The 15,161-nt window shown below is 29.0% G+C and overlaps 1 protein-coding gene across 2 annotated transcripts in view; it reads right to left on the bottom strand.

Moving 5' to 3' along the window:
* LOC122504358 (fringe glycosyltransferase) overlaps window positions 1-15,161 on the bottom strand; it is a 199,878-nt gene that overhangs the window by 171,574 nt on the left and 13,143 nt on the right. For both annotated transcript variants that reach the window (XM_043615431.1, XM_043615432.1), the window contains exons 3-4: window positions 9,792-9,840; window positions 3,710-3,812 (exon numbers count right to left, since the gene is read on the bottom strand). In XM_043615431.1, the coding sequence (XP_043471366.1) occupies window positions 3,710-3,812; window positions 9,792-9,840 (152 nt within the window). The remainder of the gene's footprint in view (window positions 1-3,709; window positions 3,813-9,791; window positions 9,841-15,161) is intronic.

The following is a 15,161-nucleotide window of genomic DNA, read 5'->3' as shown; positions in this document are numbered from 1 at the left end:
CCTGTGCGCGCAATGTTTGCCATAATAAAATATATCTCGATACAGAAGAAATGCTTTGACTATACATTTTCTATTAATTATTATAATTGGAAGTTAATATTAAGACGCTACTTTTTTTTACTAAATTTCATGGACTTTACTATATTCGAAATAAATTTCAACCAAAATTAGTCAAATTTCCTCAAAAAAGATAGCAAAATTTGCTATTAAAAATAATTACCAGAACTCTACTGTTTCCAAAGAAAAAGTTCTTAAAAGAATTTTTTTAAATTACTTCAGAGGTAGTAAAATTTACTCTGGAATTAACAATCTTTAATACCAAATTAAACGTTCGAAGAAAATTTAAAAAATTTTTATACAAAAATTAACTTTAGAAATAAATTTTATTTTAGCAAATACTTATTTTCCCTGACCCTGAAGAACATCAATAATTTTTATTAGAAAATTTTTCGAGAATTCAATTATTTACGTACAAAATAAATAATTTATTCAATAATTGAATATTTCTTAAAATTGAATTTTTATGAAGAATTTTATCAAAATTTTAAAAAATAATTCACTTCTTTCGGTGAATTTAAAAAAAATTTAAGAATAAATACAATTTTCTATCATTATATTTAAAATTGTATAATAAATAAAATTGAATTCCCGTAAAGAATTTTATTTCTAAAAATAATTGAATTCCGGAGAAAAATATTATTATTCACGAAAATAATTAATTTCTTGTGAAGAATTTTAGTCAAATTTTTTTTAAATAATTGAATTTCTCAGAATTTTTTAAAACTTTTTGAAAATAATTAAATTCCATTGAGAAATTTCATTAAAAAAATAAAAATAATTAAAATCTGACAAAGAATTAAAAAAAATTCTTTTTTAAATAATTGAATTCCTGTGAAAATGTTTATTTTTGAAAAGAATTGAATTCTTGGGAAGAATTTTATTAAAATTTCTTAAATAATTGAATTGCTTTGAAGAGTTTTATTTTTTATGAAAATAATTGAATTCTTTCAAAGATTGTTACAAATATTTTTGACTATAATTGTATTTCTAGGAAGAATGTTATATTTTACGAAAATAATTTAACTCTACGACCAATTTTATTATAATTTTTTAAATTTATAAAGCATTTTATCAAAATTTTTTTAAATAATTGAATTCTCAAGGAAAATTTTGTTATTTATATATAAATAATTGATTTTTAGAGCAGAATTTTATTCAAATTATTTTTAAATAATTGAATTTTCATAAAAAAATGTATTATTTGGGAAAATAATTGAATTCTTAAAAAGAATTGTATTGAAAATAATTGAATTGTATAGGAAAATTTTATTAAAATTGCAAGTTTATTAACTAAATCTTGTAAAGAATTTTGTCAACATTTTTTTTAAATAATAGAATTTCTAAAATAATTTTATTTAAATTTTTCGAAATAATTGGATTTCTCAGAACTATTTTAAATTTTTTTCAATTCTCTGAATATATTTGAATTCTTTGGAGAAACTTCATTAAAAAATTAAAAATTATTGAATTGGTGCGAATAATTATATAAAAAATTAGTATGTATTTGAATTCCTGTGAAATTTTTATTAAAATTTTGTTTAAATAATAGAATTCCTATAATCAGTTGTTTATAAAATTTCTATTTAAATTCATTAAAAATTGATATTTTTAAAAATTTCAAATTAAAACCTTTGTAGTTCATCTATTTATAAAAATTATAAACGCAACTCTTTTGAAATCCAATTAATTTTGAAACTTTTGAGTAAAATTATTCATTAAATAATTTCTAAGTAATAATTTTATGATAGTCCTTCAAGAATTAAGTTATTTAAAAAGAAATTTTTGTCAGAAATAGAAAAAATTGAAGGGTTTGTATTAAAATTCTTGACAATTTCATAGTTTATGAGGCAAACAAAAAAAAAATACCAAAATTAAGAATGTTCTTATAAATTCCATAAATTTAATTTTTTCCAGTACTTCTAATAAAATTTCATGACTTTTCCCTGATTTCCCTAACCAATTCTAATTTCCCTGACTATTCCCTGAATTCCCTGACTTGTGCGGCGACCCTTTATATTTAAAGTTTGTTATCATAAACAATTTTTCATGACTAACATTTTATCTAAAAAAAACTGTTCTTATGAGTCATCATCCAAAAAATATAATCCACACGCAAATGAAAAATCTCTAAACTTTGAACAAACCGAACAAATAAAAGAACATCGAAAATTATTATCCAATTTCTTATGGAAATAATTAGGAAACTTCATTTCAGTGTTATATTTCAGTACAATAATATTTTAATAACCTTTTTTTTGCACTTTCAAAAAATAAAATAATACGGAAACCGAATGAAATCATACCGGGAAGATCGAAACGAAATACACACCGATTTACTTAACGTAAAAAGAATTTAATTACGGTTATAATCTCCCTTTCCCCATCTTCGATTATTCATTTAATTTAATTACTCAATTAATTTAATGTATAAAATCTCAAGTGAAAATAAATTTAAAACATTATAAATATATTGATACATAATTTAAATTCATTCGAGTTCATTTATTTCTCTTCCTTTTAATAAATCTCCCCATTAATCCGTTACGAACTTTAAATAAATTTGAATTATTCAACTAATATAATACAAATAAAATAATAAATAAATACACAGATCAATTTATCACAATAATGATCGTGTTTACAGTGAAATGTTTGTTTTTAATTTAAAGAAATTCTTGCACGTTGAAAGAATTTCATTTAACTCGGTCCTGATTCTGATGGCTTAAAGGGCTCTCGAGTTACTCGTCGAGCAATACGATCTCAAAAAAAATACGCTATTACGAAGCCAGAAACTTGGAATGGTCCGTTAACTCTTTAACTGCCAACCTATTAAGCAAATGCCACGAAAAGTTCCCTTCTTTTCATGTTTTTATTATAGCACGTAAAAGCAATGCATAGTTAACTTCGAAATAAAGACAGTATTTTCTCGAGCAGCTTGAAAATTCGAGTTTAATAACTTTTTATACCAAAAGAAACTTTCATAATCGAAATTCTCGAAATGTTTTCCTTGTATCATTATACGCGTTTCAAGTTCTTTCCCTTTCCATTTAATTGGTTCATTTCCATAAGTATAATTGAATTCCTTTTAAATCCTTTAACTTTTCCAGCGACGAAAAAGAGTTGAAAAAAAATTTAATAAAAAGACAAGAAGAAACAAAATGAAAAAAGGGTATAAAGAGACAAAAACAAGAACAAAAATTAAAGAAGAGAAAGAAAAAGAAAATAGGAAGCAAAGAAACAAAGTTTGCCAGTATAAATTATCACTGAACTAAAAATATCTCCACCATCTCATAATTCATATTAAGTATGATAATAATTTTTTTCGAGCCTTAAACTAAGAGAAAAAAAATTATTCGATTTATAAATATACCGTTGCTCTTAGCACCCTGAAGCAAAAAAAAATAATTTTTCAGTAAGCCGTTGAGTGCCATTTGTAGCTTTCTCGTCAAATATGACGCGATCGTAAAAATTTTGTGTGAGCATATTTCATAAATCAATATACTGTGTCGAAAATATGATATTAATATTTCATTTTTTTTTCCTCTTCTTCTTTTTTCAAGATGATATACCCAAGAGGACTCTCTTTTGACTAAAGTTCCGCTAATTAACATTAATTTTCATGCATATGTTAATTGATTGAATTACTCACTTTTTGCCGCTGTCGAGAAACCTGTCGAACTCCACGGACATCTTGCAGCACAACGCCCTCCTGTTGTGTGACGACGAGCACTTAGTGTTGATCATATGACCGTCTGAAAAACACGATGAGTCTCAATTAATTAAGGGAGAGAGGTTAATAATAAACATTCCCCGAGAGTCGCACTCTCGGGGGGCAAACACCATAAGTTCACTCTAATTAATTCGCGTCCCGTCCCGTCCCAAGCAAAGCAAAAGGATTACGATCTAAATTCGCGCCACCTTGCAGGAATGGAGGACCTCATGCTTTCACACGATTACAGAAAATGCGCTCGCTCGCTCGCTCACGCGCCGCTTTATTTTATTTTTCTACAGTCTCTGAAAGTCAGGTGCTGCAAGTAATTACAAAAATAATTAATCAGCACTTTTTTTTCTAACATTTCTTACCCTCTCAAGTGTTTGGTCTTCGCATTCTTATTCTCCTCTTCCCTTTAACTTTCACCTTTGAGTTGAACTTTTGCTCTCATCCTACGAGTCTTTTTCTTTTTCTTCTAAATTCCTTTCCCTTCTAAGGTTCTATGCGTCAAACTCTAATCACGATATTTCCATTCCTTTTTCACTCTCTCTGCTCTATAGTTAATTATTTCTTCTCTTCTCGTTACTAATTTTTTTTCTTCATTACTGACTTTTTCTTCTTTTTCTTCATTGCTGTCTTTTTCTTAAGTCTACTAATTCTACTTTAATTTCTTTGGTACTTAACACCAATTCGGTTTTGTGCCCTCTCTCATCTCAACCTGCTTTACTCTTAATTACTTCACTTTTTGCCTTTACCCCCACACTTCTTTAGCCTAACTCCTACAACTCTTCTTACAGCGTTGCCACAGTTCAGGGAAATCAGGGAATTCAGTGAAAAGTCTTGGAAATCAGGAAAAAGTCAGGAATTTTTATCAAAAGTACTGGAAAAAATTTAATGTTTAGAATTTATAAGAAAATTCTTAATTTTTGTGTCTTTTTGTCTGCCTCATAAACTATGAAATTACCACGAATTCTAAAAAGAACCTTACATTTTTTCTATTTCTGACAATAATTTATTTTAAATAGCTTTATTTTATTGAAGAACTGACATAAAATTATTACTTATAAATCATTTAATGAAGTATTTTTTTGAAACATTTTAATTTCAATTCTGTTGAAATTGGTTTTAATTTTAAAAATTTTAACGCAATTCTTTGAAAGAATTCAATTATCTTAATAAATATTAAAATTCTTTACAGAAATTCAATTATTTTTTTAAATAACAATATTCACTGCAAGAATTCAATTATTTTCAAAATTATTAAAATTCTTTACAGAAATTCAATTATTTTTTTAAATAACAATATTCATTACAAAAATTCAATTATTTTCCAAATTATTAAAAATCTTTAAAAAAATGCAATTATTTTCAAAAATTTAAAACAAAAAAATTTTTGTCAACATTTCAATTATCTTCATGAGTGAATAGCAAAAGTCTTTGACAAAATTCAATTATTTTCAGGAAATTTAATAAAATTCATTGGAAATTTCAATTGTTTTCATAAATAAAATATTCATTACAAGAATTCAATTATTTTCAAAAGTAATAAAATTCAATTATTATCAAAAATGTTAATAAAATTCATGGCAAAATTTCAATTATTTTCATTAACAACAATATTCATTACAAGAATTCAATTATTTTCCAAATTATTAAAAATCTTTACAGAAATTAAATTATTTTCAAAAATTTTCAAAAAACATTCTCGTCAACATTTAAATTATCTTTATAAATGAATAGCAAAATTCTGCGTCAAAATTCAATTCTTTTTAGGAAGTTTAATAAAATTCATTAGAAATTTCAATTGTTTTCATAAATAACAATATTCATTACAAGAATTCAATTATTTTCAAAAGTAATAAAATTGAATTACTTTCAAAAATTTTAATAAAATTTATGGCAAAATTTCAATTATTTTCATAAACATTAATATTCATTACAACAAAGTGCATACAACATTTGCATAGATTTTTTCAAAAAAATCAATTGTTTGAAACTTTTTTATAAAATTCTTCGCAATAATTCAATTATTTTTAATTCAATTTTAATCGAATTCCTCGAAAAATGTAATTATTCTTAAAAATGTTATTGAAATTCATCGAAAGAATTCAATTATTTAAAAAATTTTTTATATAATTATGTATCAGAATTAAATTTATTGTTTTTCAATTATTCAATAAATTATCTATGTTTGTATTAAAATAATTGAATTCTCGTAGCATTTTCTAATAAAAATTGAATTAAAAATTAATTTCAGTTTAAGTTTTAGATAAAATTGAATTTTGGAGAAGTTACCAATAATTGCAATTTTTAGAAATAATTTAATTTTGTAAAAGTTTCAAATTAAAATGTTTGAAAATTTGAATTTTTCATACTTTTAATTAAAAATTCTGTGGAACTAATCGAAAATTCGTAAAATTCAATTGTAAACAAATGAGTTTAAAAATTCTTAAAAGAACTTTTCGAAAAATGATTGAAAATAATTGATTTAAATAATTGATCAAATAATTGATTTTAGTTAAAAATTCTAGAAAATAATAATTAAATTGAAATATTGAAAATAATTTTAAAGAACTTTCAGTAACAATATTTTTATATTATAATATGAAATAATGATTTTATCATTCGGTCACCTTTAATTATTATAAAACATGAAGAAAGCGATCGCACCGAGTCGAAGTCTCGGAGTGTTCGCTTTATTCATGTTTTATAATAATATTTTTACAAGTTATTGAATTTTAAAAGGTTTGAATTCAAAATCACAAAAATCTTAGTTAATGATTTAGATTAAATATTTATTTTAAAATGAAGTTATTGGTGTTTTTGAATAATTTTATAATTTATGGAAATTCGTAAATAAATATAATAGAACATTATTTTCAGTATCTAATCATTTTTAGAGTGGATTCGAATGTTCTTTTAGGATCAGGGAAAAAGTAAAAATTTTGTCTGAAAATCAGGGAAAAGTCTATAAGGTAGCAAAATTAAAAAATTATTATTACTTAATTGAAATAATAATTTAGTTAAAAATACTTCCATATGCAACGAGCAATTTAAAAATAACTTAATCCTCAAAACAATTTGCAGACCATTTTCACAAATGAAAATAACCTTAATTACTTTCTAATGTTAATGCTAAATGTTAAATCCAATTCAGCTTAAAAATAAATTTTCCAAATGCTCACACAATTAACTGTTTCATAATAGAGTTGAATTAACGAATGAATTTTTTAATCGTCAACTATTTCAGACCCGCAGTACAACATCAAAATTATTCTCCAACCGCAACCATGCACACTGCGAAATCTTAATTGAATCATCAATTATCCAAAGAGAATCACTCTTATCCAAAATAAGAATTACTTATTTTTTTGTTTATCAAAACAAATAAGGAATTATTTATAATTCTTATTGTTAATCAAAATTAATAAATAAGAAATGATTTATAATTCTAATTGTTAATAAGAATGAACAAATAAAAAATTATATTGTTAATAAGAATTACCAATTAAGGTGACGAAATTAAGACCTACTTTTAAAAATTCGTTAGAACTTTAAAACAAATTTTAAGAAAGTAATTAACAATTAAGACGACTCCTGTAATTGCAACGGTAAATGAATAATTTTTTCGAGAGAAAAACTAAGAAGCAAAAGAACGTGACAATAATTTTCGAAAGAGAGAAAAAAAGCAAAAGAACCCCGATAATTTCCGAAAGAGAAAAAGTACCAAGCAAAATGACAATGGAAATAAATTAAAAATTACAGAATTAACCGCATAATTAAAGAAAAGAGAAAGTCTTTAAGCAAAGGGACAAAAATGATAAAGAAGAAACATAAAATAAAGGTGAGAGAGAAGAGAGGCAGAAGCTGAAGAAGGAAAAGGTCTCGAAGTAAACCGGTGCAGTGCGCGTGTTGAGGTCAAATGTCGGGCATAGCCCGAGGGTTCGCGTGCGCCCCCCTATCCTTCTTTTATCATCCATCTATCTTTCTTTTTACCCCCATCCACTCACCCCCCCCCCTCTCTGCACCCATCTCAATCCCTGGTTCTGAAGAAAGTTCTTTTTAATCCTTTTATAATTGGCACATCACGCTTTTTCAATTCTCAGCAATTTTTTTTCTCTCTCTCAATTTATTTTTTCCCTCCTTTTTTTTTCTTATAATGTTATTCTTTTTTCCTCTCTTTTACTCGATTCTATACTCCAATCTTTTTATTTTCACGTTGTCTGCCAGTAACTCTGATGTCTGTAATTTCACCTTTCTTGTTCTCCAGACTGTCTGCGGATTATCTTGCGCAAGACTCAACAATATGAACTTAATCATCCGAAAATCAGAGTTTTGATTCCCTTTGTGGTGTATTTTACAGATAATTTCGATTTCTGTTCTTTAAATGCCATAATATCATTTTTCTCTTATATCGGAATCGACAATTTTCTTTCCTCTCACGAAACACAAATTATTGCATTTTGTATTTCAACAAAAGTAATTTTCAGTCTGTTTCTCGTCTTTTCTAGTAGTAGACAAATTTAACTCTAATTAAAAATTGATCCCATTTCTCTTAGGAAAAAAAAATCTTCAGTAGCTTTTCCGAAAAATAAGGAATATTCCCTATTAGAAAATTCGAAGAACCTTCTTCCAAATTTCGGGAAAATTTCCATTCATGTTATCGGAGAAACTACCGAAAGTTTTTACAGAGCGACACATTCGGAGAAAAATGTCCTCAAAAGGAATAATAAATCTTCCCAATAAAGTAATTAAAATAATTAAATCCAAGTGAAGAATTCGATAAGATGACATTTTATTCTGAGTCACAGCGTTTAATGTCGACCCGGTGTTTCTCACTCATTAATTAATGACCTGTCGTCGCCTGAGAATCTGCTCGGGCCATGTCCGATAAAATCAATGAAGAGATCCCTCGATATCAAAGTCTTCTTTCTCTTCTACTTCTTCTTCTTTTTTTTCTTTTTTTTTTTTTGAAACTCTAAAGGACAGCTGGGATAATATCGTGAACCCTTGTATTTAATTATTCCCGTCACAACGTTAACTGGGATGTCGAATTACCTTGGTAGAACACAAAAATTTCAAAGTGTCTAGGTCGTTCGGTAGGCTTTCTGTAAAGGTATATAAGCGCGGACCTTAATTGCTGTGAGCGAGACGTTTTTATTTACGAGGAGCTTATACAACCCAGCCCGAACGCCGTCTCTTCTGCATTTTATCGGCTTTCGTTTTTAAACATCTCTGAGAATCTTTTTCATGAAATAATCTTCGCGCAGCTTCCCCTCATTTCTATATTTTTCAATTTAATTTAATTTCTAAATACCTCCAAACACTAATTATACGAAATCTACTTTCTATTCAATTACGTTCTTTAAAGTTTCAATAAAATCCTAAGTTGAAAAAAAATAATTTACAAATTCCTAAAGATAAAAAGGAAATAAATTTTCCTAATAAAAAAAAAAAATTTAATTTTCCATTGATTTAATTTAAATAAAAGCACTTTGCGCGAATTGGGTCCATTAGAATAGACAATGTTCCGCTTAAACTAAAATTGATGTGGATGGTTCAATGAGGAAAGCCGGAAGTGGGGCTTCTAAAAATCATTAGCATCGAACCCCAGTGGCTGCTGATTTACTTACGTTAAGAGGCGTAAGTAAAGTTTCAGAATGATTTACGAGCCTTTCAGCTTTCCACTCAACCTCTTCCCTTTTTCTCTCGCCAAGCGAAATGAGAACCGTGATTTACAGAAATCTAGATCGTGAGCCAAATATTTCATTTACCTTAAGAAGCCTTCATTAAAAATGAGTTTCTTAACATGTGGCCTTAATGAATCTTAGTGACTTAGAAAGAAGAAAATTTAAAAGCTCGGTTAGAGAACGTGAACTTAAAAAAGCTTCTAGAGTTTTCATGTCACACTTTTTCACGAAGACATTTGTTTTAAGAATACTTCACCCAATTCTAGAATATTAATATCTAAAAAAAATTCAATTTTCTTATTTATTATTATTGTAATAGATATACTCACTCGTTTCGTTTTGAAAGTACGCATCATCCCTGTCAGTGAAGAACCACGTCTGAAAGCAAAAAAAAACAGAAAAATATTCATTAAATTCTTGTCTGTCAACTCTCTCAACTCTAAAATAGAAAAACCTAACAGCTAAATGAAAAATTCCCATTTTTAGTTGCACTCGAAACTCAATGGGAGGTTAGTTTTATGTTCAGTTTCTTACATTTCATTTAAGATCGTGCTTGACTCTCGCGTGGTTGCACGTATACGAGCGTGATTGTTCATACCACAAATAATATCAGTTAAACTGCACGCACAGTGCACGAGAGTCGTATAGATCGTTAATTTTTCCCTCTGACATCTGGTAACACGATCAAAAGGAATCGATGAAGTTGTAAACTTGCCTTCAAACAGAACACATATAATGACGACGAAGAAAAAAATTTCTCTCTCAACAATTTTATTTTGAATTTAATTTCAAAATTTAATGTTTCACGATTTAAACAAAACTCGACTCTTTGTATTTCATATTTTCTTCTACTGAACATAAATAATCTTTTGATAACTTTCACTCAACTGAAAATATATTTGAAATTATCAATAGTTAACCCACTTCATGCATTTTCAATATTTTCTTCTACTGAACATAAATAATACTTTTTTCAATTTTGAATAATTTCAACTGAAAATAAAGAAATCAATATGCGAAAAAGAAAAATTATCGACAGTTAAACCTCTTTTATTTTCACTTAAAACAAATCATAACCTATAAGACTTGCTTTTTACCTCACATCACAAATGAATAATGCTTTCTATTTATATCGATAAAAAAAGGGAAAATTAAATTCCCCAAGAAGCATTCCAAAAAAAAAAGTAAATTCAACTCTATCTTCTTGTATTCACCATATGAAATATAACGATGGCTGAAGGTGGCAATCGAGTAATAGAAGAAGCAGCATGAAGGATTATCCTCTGTCTCAACATAGGTGATATATTGTTATACGAGCCAGGTGAGACACCTGTACTTACGTACGATTTAATTGCGGAAGGCTTTCTTGAAAGTGAGGCTTATAAAGTACTTAAGATCCCGACAAGGATGTCGTGGAAAAAGCTCGACAATTTCAAAGTTAAACTTCCGGCGCGAGAAAACGAAAAGAGAAAAGGTAGAAAGAGAGAGAGGAGGTAAAAAAAGAACCAAAGAAGAGTGCAATGAGTTGACACGTCTGCTATCTGGAGCTAAAACAAAGACCCAATGGAATGACAGTGAAAGAGTGAGAAGCCAGAATGAAGAGAATCCAAGAAGGACTCATCAGAGTTCGTAGAAAGAAAACTAATCCGCTAACGAGCCAACGAGCAAAAAACAGTGACAATCGTGACGTCAACTGTACCAACGAGTCACATTACATTGACATAATTATATTAAAATTCACCCCCAGCATCTCGCCAAGTCACGAATTTCGCAACTTCAACTCTATTTTAATCCACTCACTCTCTCAACACTAATTTTACATTCTTCATCAAAAATTTAATTATTCCTAATCTCAATACCTCTAATTTCAAAATTCGATTTGGAAATCAGTCTTCCGAATGTATTCATTAGAATAATTTAGAATTATTCATTTCTCTAGAATGGAAAATTTGCCAAAAAGAACTCATGCCTCTAATTTTGAGAATATCCGAGTGCATATCAAAAACGAAAAAATACGCATAATTTCTCGCGAATATTAAAGCAGAAGAGACATGTAGACATGAAACTAAATAAACGATGTAATTGACCAATTATCCAGGACCAGTATAGTTGTTATGCTCTTTAGAAAATTGGGTACTTGTTTGGTTCAAGTCATTCAACGTTATGGACCACTCCTGATCGACAGTAGAAATTTCTTTTTTCTTCACTTCTTTCGACGCTTCTTGAATTCTCGTATATCATTATAACTTTGTCCAATCGACATCAGTGACTTTGCATTTCGTTAGCAACGTGGTTTTTTATACTCTCGACAGCAGACAAATTTTAATGATTCACCACAACAAAAGCTTTAACATTGAAATTCGAAAATAATTATTAGCTCCAAGAAAGGAAATTTGACAATAAAATTCCATCGGGGGTTATACATAAATCATTCGAAACTGATTTTTTGATTAATTAACCAATTTGCCTCTACAAAGGAATTATTTCGCAATCGATTTTGTGAATAATTTTTTGCTTCTATATTCTATTGGATTATAATTAAAAGATTTTGTACTATTATTATTATTAATATTATATTAATATATAATTAATTATAATTATAATTATTATTATTATTATTATTATTATTATTATAATTATTAATTATAATTATTAATATATATTATTATATTATATTATTATTATTATTAATTATTTTTAAAAGGAAAGAATTGAATTTCTACCTTGAAGCTACTTGTGATTCGAAGAAAACTTCCATATTTTCGTTCTTTGTCCGGCCAAATACATCAAGAACTGTTCCCACAATCTTTCTCTGATCGAAAAACGGTTAAACATTTTGTCTTCAAACAATCACGTTCTAATCAAACGTTTCGTGAAACAGTCTGATGCCCGTAGGAATTATACATTATACATTCTTTTTACAAGTGCAAAATAAGGAAAGAAACACACTAATAAACATTGGATACTGTTATACTTAGATTTAAAATTTAGAAAGAAAATTTTAAATAAGTAATAACTTCTCCGATTGATTTTTGCCTCGTCGTTAATTAAGAGGAGGCAGAAAGATTTCGTTTAGAAATAAAAAAAACCAAGGAGATGATAGTCTGTAAATACCAGAAGGAGGGAAACTTAGCGGATAATACTTTGATGCTCCACAAGCTTGTCGTAAATGTCTAACAGGAAGTTAATATTCCCTTTCAGTGGAGCGCATTATTAAAACACGTATTAGTGTCGGTATTACGACGTACTAATCATCAAAACAATGCGTGACCCCTTGCTCACCTGTATCCAATTTGGCGAAGAAACCTAACACCTATACCTGCTCCTCTAGTCCCCTCCCCCTTTCTCTCTCACACACTCTCTCTCTTTCTCTCTCTTTTTTGCCCTCTTTCAACTCTTTTATCCACTCCATCACCACGAGCTTACATATTCACATATTCTGCAGTTTGACTAAGCATGAAAGATCCGTCACGAGATAGAATCCGATATGTCTATTCGTGCCTGAATGAAAACTTAATCGACATTCTATTCACTTGCCATAACACAATTTCTATAATTCTTTAATTAAAGAATAAATTTGATTCATTTACTAAAAATATTTCAAAAATACTAAACAAAAATTTACTAAAAGAAAGACTATAAAAAATGAAAAACTGTTTCAAAACAAATTAAAAATTGATTTACCGCATAAAAAATAACGGTAGAAAGAGAATTTTGATTTATTCTACTAAATTTCAGAATTTTAACTGAGTTCTATATTATATAATTCTCAAATGGCGTTAATAATAGTATTATAATAACGTGTGCTAAGTCATTAGGTGTCTTCTTAATTATTCCCACTTTCTATAAATCTTAAGTTTTGCTTCTTTATCGTGAGAGAACCTATTTTCTAATGAAAACGTGAATTAATCAGCCCTCAACTTCCTCGACTGATTAACATATATACCATATAACTTCGAAAAAAAAAGAAACATCGGAACGGGTCGGAGAGGCGAAAAAAAACAGTTAGATCTTTCACAATTATATTGACTTGAATTTATTCATGAGGAATGCTAATTATCATTGAATCTATGAATCATCCTTTGAAATGCACCCGCGTTAATTAACAAAAAACTGATTTCAAATTTGTAGTCGACAAAAACATGTTCACAAAAAAGAAAAGAACATTGTAATTAAAATAAACATTGTACTCTTTAATCACTATCATTTTGTAATCGACTCTTTAACTTTCGTTTTCGATTAAAACTATAATCACAAGAAATTTTAATCAGTTCGACATAAAAATTTTACGAATAACTAAAAGCAAAAAATCTGAGAAAATTCAGAAATGAAGAAACGTTTGAAGAGCCCTTGAAGGAATGAAGAGTGAACCTTAGCCTGACACGTTTGAGGTGCAAGTTTGAAAGTGATAATAAAGATACGCTTTGGTTGCACGCAAAGGTAGAGATGCGCAACACTACTGCACCTGGCAGCAGCAGCGCGCAGTCTTTGGAAAAACAGGAGAATATACAGTCGTGATCCCGTTGGATTGGCAATGCTGGTGTATCGCTTAATTATCGAGGAAGAACGGATGAAAACGCGAGTCGGTTCCGCGGATAATGTTCAGGGACCTAACGTTGTTCTGGTCGCCGTTAATGGACTGGGTCGGAAGGTCGAAGGTAAGCCGTGAGATCTTCCCACGAGGCAAACACCGAAACGGCTTTATTATTTGCCGCAACAACTTCTTGTTCAAGCGAATCTTGTGCAACCTATAGGAATCAACGTTTGGGAAAAGGATAAAAATCACTTTCGTATATTCAATCATCAGTAATCAATTGAAAGGAAGGTTGGTCATGACTTCTATAATCATATCCTACGTAACACATAACTTGAATAAAAAAATGTACTTTTCAAAAATTCCTCAATTTAAACTCTTTATTCTTTTGTGCGCCGAAAGAGGAATTGGTCCTTTTTTTCGATACGAGGGACATTCGTTAAGATTCCGGGAAGTTTTATACTATTCGAATGGGTTGCTTTTGAGTTTGGGCACAATGCCGGCAATTTGCTGTGAGATAAAAATCGTGAAATCTTTCTCTTTCTCTCTCTGCGTCTCTTGTTAATGTACGTTGGGCAAAAGATCCAGAGTGAAATGGTACTTAATGTTTTCGCATTCAAGGGCCAATGAGTATAAGGGAACGGTAGAGAGTGAGAGAAAGAGAAAAATTTGAAAAGAGAGAAGCAGGAGTCTCGTTGGAAGGGAGGACGAGCAGCGGAATCAGACGAACAGGGTGAAGCATGTTCCCACGCCGCGGGCTCATCAAGTTCCGCGGGGCTACACACGCGAATGCACGTGAGAAAGCTTACACACATGTATTTGTGGACGTAAATCCTGTACAATTGGCCGTCTATTTCTCGCGCCGATCTCCAATGAGAGTTCGGGCGCCGTCTCTTGCGTCGATAACTTTAACTCAGCTGACCATCTGTCGCTCGCAGGATCTACCGGAGGCGCTGAAGGACATCACACCTCCAAGCGATGAAACAAACGACCACTTTATCCTCCACCCATTATCTTCATAAACTTATCGCCACTCGCAAAAAAATCAATTTTAGACCTAAAGACAAACAAATCATTACTACTGTTTCCAAAGTCCATTTCGTCTGCTACTAAAGTCAATTTCGTCTGCTATTAAAGTCCATTTCGTCTGTTACTAAAATCCATT

Source organism: Leptopilina heterotoma, unplaced genomic scaffold (genome assembly GCF_015476425.1).
Source record: "Leptopilina heterotoma isolate Lh14 unplaced genomic scaffold, ASM1547642v1 Lhet_292, whole genome shotgun sequence".
In the NCBI taxonomy this organism is placed as follows: domain Eukaryota; kingdom Metazoa; phylum Arthropoda; class Insecta; order Hymenoptera; family Figitidae; genus Leptopilina; species Leptopilina heterotoma.
This window is presented reverse-complemented; position numbering and strand designations above follow the sequence as displayed.